The 19,374-nt window shown below is 43.7% G+C and overlaps 1 protein-coding gene across 4 annotated transcripts in view; it reads left to right on the top strand.

Annotated features, from left to right (window-relative positions):
• PTPRM (protein tyrosine phosphatase receptor type M) overlaps window positions 1-19,374 on the top strand; it is a 747,478-nt gene that overhangs the window by 594,554 nt on the left and 133,550 nt on the right. For 2 of the 4 annotated variants that reach the window (XM_059894849.1, XM_059894847.1), the window contains exons 15-18: window positions 1,518-1,669; window positions 5,293-5,367; window positions 5,596-5,622; window positions 10,297-10,484. In XM_059894849.1, the coding sequence (XP_059750832.1) occupies window positions 1,518-1,669; window positions 5,293-5,367; window positions 5,596-5,622; window positions 10,297-10,484 (442 nt within the window). The remainder of the gene's footprint in view (window positions 1-1,517; window positions 1,670-5,292; window positions 5,368-5,595; window positions 5,623-10,296; window positions 10,485-19,374) is intronic. The other 2 variants (XM_059894848.1, XM_059894850.1) reach the window with 1 other exon arrangement.

Raw genomic sequence — 19,374 nt, 5'->3', positions numbered from 1 at the left:
GCCTTGATGGGGAACTACTCTGGGTTCATTTGGGGTTCGGTCCAGTGTCACAGCCATCTGAGGTTCGGCAGATGCCCCAGAGGCCTCCGTCCGTGCAGGCTGCCTCATGGCCTCCTCCCTTCCCACACCCACTCCAGCGATGCTGTCTTCACACCTCGCCTGGGCTGTTCTTTGGTTCTTTCTGCAGGGCGCCCCTTAGATTCATTGCTTGGATTATTTCGGTTTTGTATGATGAACGTCTACTAGGGGGATCTACTCTTGGACCCTGAATATGGCATGTCAGGAATAATTTAGTGAAAAGTTAGTAACTGTAGAAGCCTATCAGTAAGTATATCATGACTGCGTTGTACTAGGGTCATTGGCCCTTTTACTTTAGCTCAAAGTAGGAGAAGTGTAAGGTAATGTTTAGGCTGTACATTCCTAACATGACTGAGGGTTTTTTTTTTTTAATTGAAGTATGGTTGATTTACAATGTTGTTAGTTTCAGATGTACATCCAAGTGATTCAGATATATATATATACTTTTTCAGATTCTTTTCCCATATAGGTTATTGCAAAATATTGGGTATATTTCCCTATGCTGTACAGTTTGTTGTTTATTTTACATATAGTAGTGTGTATATCTGAACTGTCTGAGTCTGTTTTGTAAGTTCATTGGTATTACTTCTTTCTTTATTTAATATATAGTAATATGTATATCATCTGAACTGTGTGTCTGTTTTGTAACTAAGTTCATTTGTATCATTTTTTTTTAGGCTCCACATATAAGTGATATTATAAGATAGTTGTCTTTCTCTATCTGACTTACTTCACTTAGTATGATAAACTCTAGGTCCATCCATGTTGCTGCAAATGGAATTATTTCATTCTTTTTTTTAATGGCCGAGTAGTATTCCATTGTATATATGTATCACATTTTCTTTATCCATTCCTCTGTCGACGGACACTTAGGTTGCTTCCATTTCTTGGCTATTCTAAACAGTGCTGCTATGAACACTGGGGTACATGTATCTTTTTGAATTATGATTTTCTCTGGATATCTGCCCAGGAGTGGGTTTGCTGGATCATATGGTAGCTCTATTTTTAGTTTTTTAAGGAACCTCCATATTGTTCTCCATAGTGGCTGCATCAACCTACATTCCCACCAGTGGTATAGGAGGGTTCCCTTTTCTCCACACCCCCTCCAGCATTTACTGTTTGTAGACTTTTTGATGATGGCCATTCCGACCGGTTTGAGGTGATACCTCGTTGTAGTTTTGATTTGCATTTCTCTACTAATTAGCGATGTTGAGCATCTTTTCATGTGCCTTTTGACCTGAGGGGGTTTTTCTGAGGACAGGCAGGAGATGGGTCTCCTCTGCATGTCTGCAGCTGGCAGAGGACCTGCCATCTAGAAGGCATCATGAGACACTGTTATGGATGAATACCATTAATTCCATGCAAGTGATTCCCGGGCGTTGGTCAGTGTACCTTTTCCATCCTCACGCGTGTCTGCATAATGAACTCTCTGTCCCAAGGAAACTGGCCAAGAAGCGGAAGGAGACGATGAGCAGCACGCGGCAGGAGATGACGGTGATGGTGAGCTCCATGGACAAGAGCTACGCAGAGCAGGGCACCAGCTGCGACGAGGCCTTCTCCTTCATGGACACGCACAACCTCAACGGGAGATGTGAGTGCTGCGCGGCGCCTGCCTTCGGGGCGGCTCTTGGGTTTCCGGGATTCCACGTGGTGCCGGGGGTTAGGAAACAAAACCCCCCAGAGAATTCTCGGGCCCTGTTGGTTTCTCCAGTCCCTTCAGATGATCCTGGACACGTCCCCACGTGCCACGGTTGCTTAGGAACGGTGATGTGGGAGGGGTGACGGGACCAGAGCAGACAGCACGGGCAGCCACGGCCACGTTTCTGTAAAGACCCGAGAGCAGTGACACGGAGGCTTCCCTCCTCACCCAGAGGAAGGCACCTGCTTCTCACCATCCCCGTTGTTATGCAGCTCCTGTCTGTAAGCGAGGCAGGTGTGCAATCACACGGGGGAAGCCCGTTATAAAACAGCTCACTAAATGGCAGTAACAAGCTAATTGTTTATTTGTTTAGCTGACAAGTTCTGCCTTTATTACAGGGCTGTTAGTGGCAATTAATAAGCTAAATTGTATTTCCACTTCAGAAGGCTTATGTTTCACACCAGGTGGGTAAACGGAGCTCAGCTAACACCTTCCATGCTGCCACCTGCCATCCAGGTACAAGGCGTTATTTTAGGAAGCCAACAATTACATGGATTGTATGAATACAAAAAGTGCAGTTGCCGTGTCCCTGGTGATCTTCTCGGGGACCAAAAGTAAATCCTGTGGCCTGTGCCTAATGATGTGGTTCACAGCCCTGACAGGTTCAAGGTCAGAGGTTTCTTTAACGTGTGAAATCCATGCCCAAAGGCTGCTGCCGACCCTGGCTGTGCAACCAGGATGCTGGACGGCTTGCGGATGGATAAAGGACAGCTGTCACCAATAGTAATAAAGTAAAGGCTGGGGATTGGGAGAATCACAGAGACACGGTCTCTGGTGCGAGAGGGCTGATCCCAGTGCGGACGGTGTGCGCCCCTGTCCTGACCACCCACCTGAGCTGTTGGGATCCGCATCTCCCCCGGCCCTCCACCCTCTGTGATCACGCCTGCTGTGGTCCGCACCCTTCTCCCACACCTGCCTTTCCCCTACATTCAGCAAGGCTTCGTGGAAAGGCGTGTTCCTTTCTGTTCACAGTGACTACCATTGTCCCCCTTAGCCCAGATAGAGGCCCTGCGTTTATTTATCCACGTGCAGCCGCGGCCCGCTGCTGCGGGACTTCAGCAGACATGGCTCTGACCCCGGTGGGCAGGACTCACTCCTCAACCATGGTCACTGTCCTTTGCTCTTTCATGTCATTTTCAGTGTAGGTGGCAGAATCTGCGGTACTTCAGTTTACCACAAATTCCATCCCTTTTTTTCGTACAATTTTCTCTGCTTTTTTGTAGCAAATATATTTTCCATTTAAAGATATGTAATGCGTTTAACTGTCAAAATAAAGCAACTTAGGATGCATTTGTGGGGGGGGGGGGGCGGTGAGTCCTTCCCACCACAGACAAGATGAGAATTTTTGTCAGAGCAGTTATTTCTTGACCAACAGTGTGGAAGGGACCACGCGGATACATGCTCGCTCTTTCCATGATAACCCATTACTGTTCCAAATCTTCTATTTCATGGTGAAATTCCTCACGAATAAATTTACTTGGAATTGCCTGCCCAAAGAACAGAAACCTACACTGGTAGTTTCTAGGCTTTTGAAGTTTGAGCAACAGGAGGTATTTGCCTCTGGACAGGATATTTAATTTGGCATTGACTTTTTAAAAAATGAATGTATCTGTGGAAATCCAAAACTGCCCATGTCGAGGGGGCTGCTGCAGCAGTGGGGACACAGCTTCTGGGGCTCACCCGCCAGGAGGCGTTATTTGATGCTTCCATCCGTAAAGCCAATGGAGGAAGCATGGCACGAGGCGTTCCACTGACCTCCCGCTCTCTGAACAATGGGTAGGTCTCATCCAGTGCCATCCACGGGCAGTGACCCTAATGGTAAACTTTGTCATCGTCATACTCTCTAAATGCCTTTAAATTAAAAGAGCAGTTACTGGGGAAGGAAGTTTTCATGAAAAGTGTTCATTAGACCACTAGGCTTCTAGCCCAGACCTACTCCAAGCCTGGATATGTTTGAGATCTTTTAGGATTGGGAAGCAAGTAGTTTTTAGGAATGAGACGGTGAGAAAACCGAGGTTGGAGAATTTAAAAATAAGCCCGAGCACATTTATAAGAATGAGGAATAATCCGTCCACCAAAGCAAATGGGAGTCGTACCTAAAAGGGGGGAAAGTAGTTATGCATAGTGGGTATGGGTTTAATTCTTATACAAACAAAGGGTTTAAAATATGTTTTTAAAGGTGAAAATAAACATAGTTATTTTGTATCTGCTTTGCATATTTTTACAAAACAAATAAAAATGTCAGCAGGTAATAGGCATTCTGCTCCCTGACCATGGCATGTTTTATAGGTACTCGGGTTTTTGTCCTTGTTTTTATCAATTGCTCTCTTTTTTCCTGGCAGCTTATCATAAGCATGCATTATAAATGTGATACTTCTCTATTTTAGAAAAATATAACTGACAGGCAGCCTGGGTTCTGTCTGGTTCTGTCATTTGCTAATTCTATACTTGAAAAATATAAACACAAGTAAAATCATTGTCTGAAGGGAACTGCTCCAAGAGAGTGATAATATATTAACACGTCATCAGGATAAAGATGACGTGCAATAACCACAGGGATTTGGTAGAGCCTCCCATAAAACAGCCATGTAGGTGGGTATTAGTGTCCTGACCAGGAACTCAGCATGAAATAAACCGTATAACCACATCAGAGGAATTAAAATTTAGACTTAGATCTAACCAGCTTGAGCACTTGAGCACATTCAAATAGTTTATCCTTACACTTTAATGAAATTAAAGTGTTTTTAAAGCACTAATCAATTAAGATGTTGAAGAGAGTTAAACTACTTTAAAAATAGGAAATATCCACTTTCAACGGAATCAGATAAATTGGATGGGATTGACTCTACCTCTTAATAACAGGGGGAAGAGAAGGTGTTATAGTTAAATCTTGAGTGTTTCAGAGGAAGATTTCAAAGAAAAATAAGCATGTTTACGAGGATTTAAAGGCCTAATAAGACAACATGTAGGCATGCAGCTTTCACGTTAAATATAGTACACATGGAGCGTCATCTTTATTTTTCATAAAACAGATCATCGCATCGTGAAAAGCTCCCTGAATATCCAAAATAGGAGCAAGGTGAGGATTTAGCGAACTGCAAAAACACTGACATTCGGAATATTCTCCAAAAGCCATGTGTAGACACACTCTCATACTTAGTTGTAAAAATCAGTTCAGTGTAATAGTAAAATTCTGCAAGCAAAGGCTAGAAGTCAAAAGGGAAATTAATGAATTTCTTAATCCAAAATGGCGGCTGTGGTTGTGGGTTTTTTTCCTTCATTTGTGGGATCAGAAAATCTTTTCAGTGAAAGGGGGGCATGTCCTCTAAAGTACAAGTAACTCCCCGCAGAGTCAGTGGAGACTGATAGTATTTACCACATAGACTCGGGTAAACCTCTGTTGTTTCTTTGGTCAACAGTCTACCCAGTGTGGTTTCCCCATGAGTGACCTCAGGGCCATATTTTCTGGTGTTGCTTCTCTACCCCCGCTGACATGCCTTTTCTCTTATTTACAGCTGTGTCTTCCCCATCGTCCTTTACCATGAAAACGAACACCCTGAGCACATCAGTGCCTAATTCCTATTACCCAGGTAACAAAGCTTTCCGTTGTTTCATCTCTTCATAAACCCTGAGCAGTCAGAATCACCCAGGGCTCACTTTGCTGCCCAGGATGCTTTAGGAGCTTAGCGTGTTTGAAGTGTTGTAACCCGATGCTTTCTATGGCTTTCTGCGGGAAAACTGGGGGGCCTTTCATCAGTCATTTACTGTTCTTTCTCTTTTTACTTTCTCTGCATTGACCTGCTTATGATGTATGACAGACCCATTTGTGCCAACTGCAATTTTAGGTGAGAACATTTCCCTTTATCACAGTTTATTACAGGAGTAATTTCTAAAGTCAGTGGCCACTCTGTAGGAGACGGCAGTTTGATGCAAGGATCGTAACCCGGACACGGGGGTGGTGGATGGCCTGGAGGGGTTGGAGGGTGGGCATAGATAATAAAAAGACTTTCTCTAAACAGTCTCCATTGATAAGAAGGGTTTGCCGTGTGTGTGTTGGGAATGATACCAGAAGGTTCCAATGAACGATCCCGGCTCCAGCGCTCTCCCTGTCCAGGTTCAGAATTAAAAGTCAGCCTTGATCCCAAGGAAAAACACAGTTTGTCGTCACTCAGCTGTGTACTTGCAAGACCTAAAGTCTGTCCAAAGTGGTGACAGTCATAAACGTGAAAATAGCTTCTTATTATTTTCACTTACTGCTAAGCACTGAAAACAGCAGTTTCAAAAATAGCACTTTTCTAATTATGCCAAATGTTACGCAGAAAAATCATCACAGTAAAGATTTGGCCCCCTCCCCCTCCTCGGAGCTACCCAGGGCACCCCCGGCATTTCAGATGCCTGTCACACAGTGGAATTTCAAAGGAGCCGATGTTCTCAACAGCAAAACGACAAGCTGACACTTTATAATCACATGGTTCATTATGTGTCGGATGTCACCGGAAATGAAATAAAATGTTAGCCCCCATGGGGCAGAATGCAATGAAAGTAGGAAATATTCCCAGCGGGAGTTAAAGAAAAAATCCCATTTGTCCAAATATAAGAAGGGTGAGGAGAAATGGCATTACCTGGCCGTGATAGAACCAAACAAGCATGAGCTGCTGTTGCCTTTGAGACCGTAGCCCGAGCGTACCCGGCTATGTTCTCTCTCTATCAGTACTACTAACCTTACAGAAAAGGAGCACAACACAAACGACTTCAAGGTGTGTAACCATCCGTCGCAGCCAGAGCTCCATCCTCAGCTGTGCCAGTCCTGCTTCCTAACTCTCTTTACAAGGGTTTATATCTTGGCAACATAATTTTTCCCCCTGTGCTTCTCTTTTCTCTTAAGTTGTTATGACTTTCATGTAGAGGGTGGGGTTTTTTTCCCACCTTATGGTGTTTTCTGGGCTTGATTAAGCAAGTTTGTTGCTTGAGGAAAAAATGAACTCAGACAGAAGTTGAAGAATGGACCTAAAGCAGACTTTTTGAATTTGCATCATTTTGAGGACTAATAAACAAACCCCACTAAAGCTGCCACCTTTTAATCCTGACTTTAAGGGAAAGAAAGCTGCATTTTTATCCTTTTCAAAAGTGAGGGGCACAGGCTAATCTTAGGTGCCCGAACAATGCAATCTAAATGCAGATGACATTTGCAGAATCTCTTGATAGGCGAAGATTTGCGGTTTCTTTGTGTGCCTGGCATTCATTCGGCAATTCCTCTAGTAAATGTTCTGACCTTGGGGGAGCTATGAGTGGGGAGGGCTGAGATGTGCATTGTCAGAGGGAAGAAAATGTTCTGATTTCACAGCAGGATTTAGATAAGCTTATTAAACAAATACCATCTTTTAAAGTTGGGGCTTTGTTATTACGAACACTAATGACATCTTTTAAAGTTGGTTAGGCTTCTCTACAGAGAGAGAGTCACTTGAACAGACAATTCAAATAGCAAAAATGATGCACATTGTGAAAAATAAGTCAGCCAGATCAACAAATAACTGTTACCGTGTTGAGCTGGTACCAACATGCCAATGTGACAAATGGCGGTGCTTGGGGACTGTCCCTTCCATGTCACTCGGTGCGAAGGTGAATCCATATTTTACATAGGTTATCACTTGAAACCATGCAATGAAGATATGCTGTACATCTACCCTGGCACTTTTTGGGAATAGTGCTATTTTAATTTACACTAAGACAGGAAGATGTGTTTTGTTGTGACTCACAGCTTAGCACAATTAAATCCTCTAGTGCCTTTTATTCTCACAGGCTAAGGTGCCCAGCCCTAATGTATAAAGCTTTAGCGTGCCTTTATATCATTTTCTTGCAAAAAAAAATAGATAGATGGATAGATGGATAGCTAGGTAGGACCATCGCCTACCTCAAAAACAGCATCCATTTCAATTCAAGATTTTTCAGCTGGTTCATTGAAAATTCGAGATCGTTTGTTAAAGAATGTAGGTAGAATGAATTCTCAGTTCTTAGAAAACCATCAGAACTTTTAGTGAGAAACTTTATTTCTGATTTCCTCTTAGCCATAATTTTTCATTAAAAATTGCGGGGGGGTAATTTTTAACAAATATAGGAAGTTAGTGACAAATGATGTATTTTATCAGTAATCATTCTTTTTGAAGAAGTCAGAGGAAACTGATGAATCACTAATTTTGGTGGAATCAAGATTTTCTGCTAGGTTAGGTGACACAATTTCAGAACAGATATCACACCAGAAACCTTCAGTTCCCTCGTCAGCAGCTATGTTCTCGGTAATAGTGTTCTTTTCTTAGATGATCTGGTAGTGTTTAAATGCTTTAAGACGTGTCCACATAATAGTGAGGTCAAGATGTCATAGTGCAGTGGGGGTGATACATACAGTGGGGACAGTGGTGGCCGCTCTGTGGACTTAAAACTTCCAAGAATGCCTCGCCCTGGGATCAGAGCACTGTGAGGTTGCCAGTGGATCCACATGGAAGACCCACATGATTCATTTGGGGAAGTTTAGAAGGTCAGTTCACAGTGGAGGGCATTTAATTACGTTCATCCCAAAAGGTGCAAAACTGAGAGAACGAGAGGCACAGTGGGGAAACTAATTAATGTTCCATGTATTTGAGTATGAAGAGCAGAACTTCCTGCTGGAGCAGCTGAAAGCTCCAGGGCTTCAGGGCTTCAGGAGGGAGCCTCCCCCACATTGTGAGCTTGGCAGTTGCCTACAAGCAAATCCGATGTGAAAATGTCCCGGTTTATTTGCAACTGTTCTAATAGATGGGAACATATGAATTTCTAAATTTCAAAGCAAATCCAAATGAAAAAGAAATCATAAAATCAACTTACCACCTTTTTTATTTTGTCTTTGTGTCTTTAGCCACCTTGTAGTGATCCAGGTACCATTTCAGCAGCAGCACGTAGCTACACACCTGTGTGCCACCCTTCATACCATGCATCCCAGGTGCTTTGCAATGCAGATAGAAGTGAGGTTTCAAAGCCAGGCCCAGCTCACCAAGCGCCCTTGAACTAAATTTCCTTTGGAGCTGAACTTCTCAGTTTAAACAAACAAACAAAAACCCATAGCTGAATTCCCTATTGATAAACAATCTGGTCATTTTTTTAGTTGAACTTATCTTTTCTTACATGTTTTCACTCTTTATGCCTGAAATCAATTTTGATTTAATGTTCTCATTTTAAGTGACTTTCTCATTATATTTTGATGAGACAGACCCTCAGTTGTAAAACGGCTGAGGGGATTCAGCATTATAATGAGTTTACCTGTAGAATGTGGAACTCTTAACCTAATAGCACCTTCCTGCATAAGACATTTTTCAATAGCTACAATTTCTGCAGTTCATTGATCTAATTTACTAGGAGTCTTCCATTAAAATATAGCCTCTTTAGGCTTATTTGACCAAATTCTGACATTAATTTTGTAATACAATTTGGTTGACTTGTTCAAGAAATTTAAGTGAGAAAATGTATGGAGTACAACTAAGACTTATTTAGTCATTACTTGGTTCATGGGGGATGAAAAGCGATTATGATACTATTTTAACCTCCTTTTCTTACTGAGTGCTTAAATTAAACACCTCCATCCTAAGGTGATGGGAGAAATGAGGCTTTGCCCTCTGACCACCTATGAATAGAAAACTTAACTGTAAAATTAAAACACAAAATAAAAACTACCTGTACTTATTCACGCAGTACTATTGCTTATGCCCTGTTTCCTTTTTCTCCTCCTCTTTTCTCCTGATATGTATCTTCTTAAAAGTGCCTATAAATGGTAAGTTCCCCCATGCGCCCGCCCCATGGAGAAGGTGTGGAGGGAATGGGGGGGGTGGTGTCTTCTCTGTAGAACAAAGCCAGCTGGTTCTGCTGTGCGTTGGCCTGCATGTTAGCTCCTGTAGATCATCCCATGAGTGCTGCGTTGGCCCACCGTATTCTGTCCAGCTTTCTGATCCTGGAGCATGCGAAGTGACTCATCCAACCAGGTTCCTTTCTCTCCCCCTCCCGCCCCCCCAGTTATCTTGGATCTCATGTATCATGTCCACGTTTTCATTGCTAGCTTTGTAAGCCAACCCATCTTGTGCACTTTTTCTTTGCTCACAGAACATTCATACAGAGTTGATTTCCATCATCATACCAACTAGTTCACAAATCTTCAGAAGAACACAAGACTGGTTTTTCACCAGGCCTTGATGAAGTTTCAGACCGAAACTTCGATGAACTTGAGCCCCCGAAGGCTAAAGGATTCTTACCAACTAGCTTTGGGAAAGCAAGAGATCGTTTGGACTGCTTTGTAAAAACAAAGATTCCTGCCGCATCCCTACTAGTATTGCCAACCCCACTGAAATCTCTAGACACTTAACTTTTCTTTTTTGCTGAGCCATCACGGGGATCGTGGCAGCCGTAGGTTGAGGGGATGTCAGCAGCCGCTTAGATTCTCGGCGACCCCGGTGTAGCTGCTGGTTCCCCTCACTTTTTCCACGGCCTTCTTTTCCCAGACGAGACGCACACGATGGCCAGTGACACCAGCAGCTTGGTGCAGCCCCACACGTACAAGAAGCGCGAACCGGCCGACGTGCCCTACCAGACGGGGCAGCTGCACCCTGCCATCCGGGTGGCCGACCTGCTTCAGCACATCACGCAGATGAAGTGCGCAGAGGGCTACGGCTTCAAGGAGGAGTACGAGGTGAGCACGCGCCCCGCACCTGGGCTCCCCCTCCGCCCGCCTGGGCGCGGCACTGGGGCTGTGCGACATCTCCCCTAGCCGGTGGGGCCCACAAGGCCGCCAGGAAGGGACCAGCTGTTTCATCCCTGGATCCACTTCCATCCAGCCGTGAGACTTAGCCACCGGGGGGATGTCCTACCTTAAATGAAAAGAGGAGAAATACTTCTTCACCTTTTTCTTTATTCTGCATAAATACGCCATGAAAACAGAGGCCTGCCAGGCTCTCTTCCCCATTCCTCGTCACCTTTCCTGGCTTTTCCTATAATAAAGTCTGATGTTAAATCCCAATAATTTTGAGGGTTATCTCAGGAAGAAGCTGTCCACCTAGAACAGTTGTAGGCCAACCAGCAACGTCTTGCATGGAGATGAGATGGCAGTAGAGGGACCGGCTAGTGTCATGGCAGTGACAGCTGTCACCGTCCCGCCAGCCCAGGGAGCAGGTCGCTGTCCTGGGATCCAGTGCAGGCAGCCCTTGGGGGCCTTTCCAGGAACAGCGATATATACTCTGGCACCATATATAAATGTAGGACTCACCCCTTTCACAGCCTCTGTCCTCAGCCTAATTCTGTTGGAAAGTCTTTCCCGAACTGAAGAGAATTAATTGATTTGAAGAGTCTGGTTCAAAAGAGCACACCTTCACTGAGTGTGTGTGTGTGTGTGTGTGTGTGTGTGTATGTGTGGTGAGGGGGGAGAAGGAAGGAGCTTGGATTTCTCTGTTACCTTATTAAGTAAAATTAATTCACAATCATTGGTGAAGATAAAGTAGCAGCATGCTTACAGTAAAAATAGGATTAGAAAGCCACATGGCTTAAATCTAAGAACGTGTTTCTGGTACTGCATCTACCTGACTAGCTCCTACTTGTAAAACATCTTGTCTGGAATTAGAGTATTTTTAAAATCAGTTTCTACCACCTCCCTATCCTTCGACGTTCAAACTCTGCTTCTTTCTCCTCTTGGGGGGCCCTCATGATGCCTGAGTTTTATGCCCCAGATGCTTCATTATCTTGGGTTTAGCTTAATTGTCCAAGGCTCATTACAGCAGTCAGAGCCCCACCACTGCTCTGCTTCTTTGAAGGCCAGGTCTTTGTTCAACGCAGGCAAATACACAGACACACTTTGCTCTGCTGACACGTGTGTCCTCACGTATTACCAACGACCACAGTTCAAAAGACTCCAAAGCCAAGAAAACAAACACAAACCAGGGCCCAAGGGTTTGATTTAAGTCCAGAAAATATTTCCAGATGAAGTTCTGCATTTTAGCCATCCTGAAATTCTTAGGTATGCCTTTAGTGATTTAATTCATAATTCAGTGAAACTGACTGCCTTTGCATATTTCCTCCTGCACTTTAAAAGGCTGGCTTAGGAATTAATAGGATTAAGAACAAGACTTCCAAAAGCATTAATATCTTATGAAAGACAAAATTAGATTATTGAGAAAATATAAGCCTAATGAATACAGACGGTGTCTTTAGTTCTATCCAATCTTCTGAATGCAGTATTGCTCTAATGTTTATTAAACATGTTAATGTCAAAGCGATTAGTTATAGGCTCAAATAACAATTCATAAAATAACCTGAGTTCAATTTTGCATGGACTATTTTAAAATACCTACCTTAGGACTTCCAATAACACACCATAGATGATGCGTATTTGAAAGTATGCAGAAAATCAGTTCCGATTCACATCTCCTGAAGAAATATGATTTATAAGTGCAAACTGAAACAGTGTATACTCATCTTAAGTGTGTTATAATTGATGATTAAGAGTTGTTATACTCTGCAATAAAATGTTGTATTAATTACAGTTCAAAAAACTCTTTTTCCCATGCTAGCTTTTCAGTGGGTCAGAGAAGACTGTTTCTTTTTTTAATTTATTTTATTGAAGTATAGTTGATTTACAATGTTGTGTTAATTTCTGCTGTACAGCAAAGTTATTCAGTTATACATATATATTCATATTTTTTCATATTCTTTTCCATTATGGTTTATCACAGGATATTGAATATAGTTCCCTGTGCTATACAGTAGGACCTTGTTGTTTATCCATTCTATATATAACAGTTTGCCTCTGCTAATCCCAAACTCCTATTCCTTCACTCCCCCATCTCCCCTCCCCCTTGGCAACCACAAGTCTGTTCTCTCTGTCTGTGAGTCTGTTTCTGTTTCATAGATACATTCATTTGTGTCTTATTTTAGATTCCACATATAAGTGATATCATATGGTATTTGTCTTTCTCTACCTGACTTACTTCACTTAGTATGATAATCTCTAGTTGCATCCATGTTCTGCAAATAGCATTATTTCATTATTTTTTATGGCTGAGTAGTATTCCATTGTATATATGTACCACATCTTATCCATTCATCTGTCGATGGACATTTAGGTTGTTTCCATGTCTTAGCTATTGTAAATAATGCTGCCTTGAACAAAGGGGTGCATGTATCTTTTCAAATTATAGTTTTGTCTGGATATATGCCCAGGAGTTGGATTGCTGGATCATGTGGCAACTCTTATTTTTAGCTTTTTGAGGAACCTCTATACTGTTTTCCATAGTGGCTGCACCAACTTAACATTCACACCAACAGTGTAGGAGGGCTCCCTTTTCTCCACACCCCAGAGACAACTATTTAAAACTAACATATACAGGTATCCAATCATCACATTATACACCCTAAAGTTATACAATGTTATATGTCAGTTATATCTCAATAAAACTGAGGAGGGGGGGAGTAAAAACTTTTCAATGCCAAAATCATTATCAGCTTTTTTTAAAAGAAGGAAGGAAAAAAAAGAAAAAAGAGCAAATACTAGAGAGGAAAGCAGGAACAAATAGGAACGTGCTATTGGGAGAAATATGAGATGGAAAGTTCTGTTAGGAATAATCCTAGCACTCAGTAATTTTCAGGTTATTAAGTACCCCCCTCCTGGGGGCAGGGTGCGGATGTGGGCGGGAGGACCGTGGTGGGACAGAGTAAACGGGACATGAGAAGTGATGCTGGCACAAGGGTAAATTTGTAGAGTGGCCGCAGGGAGAAGGGAACACCTGCTCAGTTTCTCAGCTACATCCCGAAGTCCTCCCTCTCCCTCGCCATCCTTGCCTGCACATGGCTGAATTACATGCCCACATCTTCCCTGGAGGCACAGCCAAGCTTATGGGGATTAATGGGGCAGCGGCAAACCCCAGCTGCCGTTATCCTGCTCGACTTTCCTTAGAGAAAAATCCCAGGGGATTTTTATTCCAGTGTGAATCTGGAAACATCCTTAAGCAGTTATGTTTTAAAGCCCAATTTGGCTTGTAGAACTCTAACCAAACGCACCTCTTTGAATCTTGCTGTGAAGTCTGCATCCTTCCCTCAAACCCGCACCAAAAGTCAGGAGTGTGTGGCTGCCTGGTGTCGTGTGAAGCTCGAGGATCAGACGGTAAGAGGCCGTGGTTTGGGAAGAGGCTCTGGTACCAGACTGTGGGTATTCCAGCTCAGCCTGGGCCAAGCTGTCTAACCTCCTGGGCCTCAGTTTCCCCATCTGTAAAATGGGATAACTGTAGTATCAACCTCATAAGAGTATTGTGAGGCTTGACTCAATGCATCATAAGTACTAGAACTGAATCTGATATTCAGTGGCAGCTTTAGCTAATAAAAGAGGAAAGGACTAATTTACAATAGGATCCAAGGCAGGGCATTCACCCCGTGGTCTTTACAGGGAAACTGTGTCAGTTACAATTTCAGTACCTCTCCTGTGTTCACACTCTGGATAGATAGTTCACTTACCGTGTATCATCAAAACTTGCCATTAAAAAGTAACTTAAATAGATAGGTAGGTTTGACTCTGTGGACAAAGAGTTTGAGAACTGAGAAAATAAGTTAAATCTTTTTTTCTTTTTTAAAATATTGGCGTATAGTTGACTTACAATACTATATTGGTTTCAGGTGTACAACATGGTGATTTGATATTTTTATAGATTACCCGTCAAAGTTATTATAATATTATTGACTGTATTCCCTGTGCTGAATATTACATCCCTGTAACTTATTCTTTTTTCTTTTTTACAGTTTACCAGATAAAATATAGTTTGCTCAGTTAAAACTGAACTTCAGATAAACAGAATAATTCTTTAGTATAAGTATGTCCCAAATAGTGCATGGGACATACTTATACTAAAAACTACTCACTGCGTATATGAAACTCAGTTAATATTTAAAAGCATATGCTGTCAACTTTTATTGTTGAAACAGTATTTTCATATCTAAGTTAGAAAAGTCCTAAGGATTGGCGTAGCTACAGACCACAGAATACTATCTTTTAAACAATGGTTCTATGAGTGTCTTTGCAAGGTCGGATTTGGGGCAAAGCTTACCTTAAGCTGCGCTTGTTAGTTTCACTGGAGAATACCAAGCACGTGGGGTGAATGTGACACGTCTGGGTGCTGGGGACATGGAGGACACCGAGTGTCCTGCCCTCAGGAGTCTCCCTCTGCAGGAGGAAGCAGTCATGGGGTGGTTTTAGCACCTCTCATGAAACCTCACAAGAGAGATTTGCGTTAGTACTTTGAAGGCTTGGGGTGCAAGTCTGGGCAAGGATGACTTTTTCCTTGAAGGATGTGTTGGAGTCGGCCAGGGGAAGGCAAAAGAGTGGGATTCCAGGTTGACACGGAAGCAAGAGAACGTGGGCAGTCAGGGCGCTGTCGTGAAGGACCACGTGTGTCCCACCCAGAAGCTTAGACATCATTCTGGCCACCGTGGGAAGAGAAGAAGAATTCAGGTAACGCATGCGTCTCATTCCTGCACCTGGAGGGAGATCTGTTAATACAAACAGCTTAATTTTAAATGCTGTTGTACGCAGCACACAGGAACTGCTTGAAAGATAATAATCCACACCCAAAAAGTAAAGGGGAGATGGAAAATGTATTTACTGGAAAAGAGTAGTATGAACTACATCCCTTTCTCCCCATGCAAAAAATTGCAATGCCGTGCTTGGCTTCCAGATTTGTTGAAGCGATGAATTACTTCAATTCGGAAGCATTTCTTGGGGGAAACCATCAGGAAAGCCTCAGGTTGCCTCCGTGACTCAGCACAATCACCCAATCAGTCGGTTTTCTTCAATCCATGTACGTTGGGAAACACCAGCCACTTAGACTGTAAAATACTTTTGAAATGGTGACTTTCTCTCTGTTGACACTGTTTCAACAAATTCGTCTTTATCTTTTCCAAGACAGAGATGTCTGAAAGCTGGCCTTAACCCTGGAAGGGTTCCTTACTGCTCAAGTAGCCGACAGAAGTGTGTCCAAACCAGAGGGAAAACATGCTAGGGATAAGACAGCAGCACTGAGTGCAGACTTTTTTTTGTTTGTTTTTGTTTTTTGTTCTAACAAGATCGTCATATGGCATCTCTCACCAGGGAAATGCAATAATTTGATTCAGAAGAAACTCAGACATGAATCACAATAAAAAAGTAAACAGGCTGAATTGAACAGAAAATGGCATGTTGTCAGCAGAGACTGGTTTGGGAATCTCAGGAGAAAGACCCAGCGGAAAGGGCAAGTTTGTTTACATTGCTACAAAAGAGGAGCTGATTCTTTCTTCCAAAAAGCAAAGATCAGTCTGTGCTCAGCCCTTGGAGAAGATCCGTGGGTTTACCAGAAGTGGAGAAAGGAGACAGCTGCACTCAGGAAACAGTGGAGGCCTGAGCAGCCGCCCCTGCAGACTCCTGGGCCTTTATCACCTGGAATGAAAAGGAAGATTCTCCAGCTCTGCCCTGAGCCAGTAGGCCCTGCCCTAGATGTGGGAGCTGCTCCCTGCTACCTGAGTGCGATGGAGAGGGTCCCAGCCTCAGGGGTGACCCTGCACAGTTGGAGAGTGAATTCCTGCCCCTCTGTCATCCCCAAAAGGTCTTCTTTGGTCCTGGATTTTTGAACTGATCCTAATTGTCTTCCGGGATCCAAGCAGAAAAACATTAACCTGAAGTAGGAAAATAGTTGTGCAGTTCTGAAAGAGTGTATGTTGCTATCGTTGTAAAATTAAGATAAAGGAAGGACAGCAATTTAAAACTACTCCCACATAGGACCTCCTGAAAAACACTGATGGTACTATTTTATTAGCTAATAATTAATATTGCTCTGGGGCACAAACATTTATTTTCCAGTTACTAGATCTGAAATGTATAAACCTAAGTAACTCGTGGCAGCTACTTGTCAAAAAACTATGTGTGTGTGTACATATATGTCTAAAATTATTTAGAAAAGCATTATCCTGACCCCACCTACTTTTATCCTGTGTGTTTCTCTAGGGCACAAACACGGATGATTAATTTTATAATTGAACATGGAGACTGGTTTTTAGCTCAGTTTAAATTGGGGAATTGGAGGCTTTATGCCAAGATCTTCAGGCTTAAGTACAACCTATGCGTTTTTCCAAGGAACCTGGAGTTTTTTTAAACATGTCTAACTCCTAGTAGCTCCTTGTAGATCTTATTAAAATGTATGGATTGTATATTTTCCCCTCTCATCCTTCCCCCTGCTTTCTAAGTAAAACAACTGTTTTTGTTCAATGTAAGCACAATGTTATATTGGATGGCTTTGTCTGTATTTGACAAAGTGTGGTGAGCTAAGAAGGAATCGTCTTAGCAAAAGAAAGTCTCACTTGCCCTCCAAATCTGAGTTTCATTTCGGTTTGTTTTTTGTTTGTTTGTTTGTTTGTTTAATTTACTTGCCCCCCACCTCAGGGAAGCCAGTGAAAACTAAATAGAGAAAACCACTCCCTGAAAAATCACCTCCTCCCCATGGAGGCTGCAGTTCTAATTCCTGATGAGATGCCCTTAGACAGCTGGGAAGACAGGCCAGCATCCCCAGGTGGGCGGCAGTGCCGCTGGGGAGAAGGGCGCCCTGTGCCTGGTCCCTCCCCCGTGCGGGGCTAGCGGGCAGGTACCTCTAGAAAAATTCTAAGAATAGTGCCCAGCGGCCCCTTTGCTGGGTTTTGAAAACAGAGGCCGAGGCAGGTGGCATGAGAGGTGCTTTGTGTTCTTACCTGCTGGAACCATTGCCAACACAGCTGGCCCGTGCTCGTGGGTGGTCCAGCGTGGAGGGACCCCCTTCCGCTCACCTCCAGCCCGCACACTCTTCAGATGTGCTTTTCAGTTCCCGCTTCATATTCTGAGGCACCAGCTGAGTCCATCAATTGCCACAATCAGTGCAGGTTATTTTCTGTCCCACAGGACACAAAATAAACAAAACAAAACCATTGAAAGCCAAGGATGGGGACATGGGGGAGCCTTGGCAAGCTCTGCAAATACATTAAGAATCACAACAGCTGCGCCTCCAATGGCTTCCGCAGCCAAGTAAGTTTTGACATTTTTTTTTCCTTTAATTATTACGGTGATGCTGAGCCAGGTCCATGAGAAAATGATAAAAACTTCTATGTGAAATTTTGAGGCTGCTTCAAGCTGTTTGGGGCAAGTCAAGTGTATGTGTTCATGAACACTTTCTTAGTAGATGAAAATCTCTGCGTATTTTAAATAACGCAACAGAGACGGTTGATTTTTACTGTGAATACTCGGTAGATTTTTCACTAAACTACGAATATAGAAGTGTCTTTTATTTGTCGCGTGGTCCATTTTGTCATGCTTGCTTTCAGGACCTCTTATGTGTTAGCTGATTTTTTTTTTTTTTTTAAGGAATTCCTTTATTTTTATTTTTTATTTATTTTTAGCTGTGTTGGGTCTTCGTTTCTGTGCAAGGGCTTTCTCTAGTTGCGGCAAGCGGGGGCCGCTCTTCATCGCAGTGCGTGGGCCTCTCTCTATCTCGGCCTCTGTTGTTGCGGAGCACAGGCTCCAGACGCGCAGAGCTCAGTAGTTGTGGCTCACGGATCTAGTTGCTCCGCAGCATGTGGGATCTTCCCAGAGCAGGGCTCGAACCCACGTCCCCTGCATTGGCAAGCTGACGCTCAACCTCTGCGCCACCAGGGAAGCCCTAGCTGATTTTTTTAATCCAGTTTCCTTTTGCCTACACCCCTGATAATATCCTGGACTCAGAAAACTTTGGAAAATTTAGTTAAAAATTGTTATTTCCCACGACTCTCTGTTCCTCCCTCTGATTTGAGTTCATGGTGGTGGACCTTTTCCAGTTTGTTTGGAGTAGTTCTAGTTTACCGTCTGGTTTCCATTTTGAAGCTGGTCATTAGAACTGTCTTTATCTCCCCCGGGAGGAGTTAGGCGCTTTCCCCACTTGTTAACATGCTTTTAGTGTCGGATGCCATTAGTCACAGGACCTGGCCCAGAAGGGACTGTCGGGATGCCTGTATCCCACACCTGCCGACCTCGTGTGTCTCTGGTATCAGCTGGATGCTGTCACCGGCTGCTAACCTGGTCCAGCTGGCTGCAGCACACTGGTATTGCCCCTCCCCCCGACCTCCCCTCAGCACCTCCCAAGTCCTATCCGCCTCCCCTCCCGCCGTTTCCAATTCCATCCCTTCCTCTCCCAGCCCACCGGCCGCCCTCATCTCTTGCCCACCCCCTTGTAACTCTCCCCGACATTTACTCTCCCCCTTCACATCTACCCTCCACTCTGCAACCAGTTTTCTTTGGGAAACACAGATATTATCACATGTGATGCTAAAACATCTGCTCTGGATTCTTTGCAAAATTAGGCCCCTCCTTAGCAGGGAGTGCTCAGTCCTCCGGGACGCGGCCCTGGGCCTGCTCCAGACTGTCGCTGTAACCACGGCAGCTTCCCGCCACGTGCCTCAGGGCCCAGCTCCTGTGGATCCGCCCCTGCACCTTTCACACCCTCAGCACCTCGCTGTCTCTGGGCTGTGCTCCACATCGTGGTTTCTGCCCGGAGTGACTCCCAGCTCCTCCTTCA

This window comes from Balaenoptera ricei, chromosome 14 (assembly GCF_028023285.1).
Source record: "Balaenoptera ricei isolate mBalRic1 chromosome 14, mBalRic1.hap2, whole genome shotgun sequence".
Classification (NCBI taxonomy): Eukaryota; Metazoa; Chordata; class Mammalia; order Artiodactyla; family Balaenopteridae; genus Balaenoptera; species Balaenoptera ricei.
The sequence above is the reverse complement of the archived record's forward strand: the minus strand, read 5'-3'. Positions and strand labels throughout refer to the sequence as shown.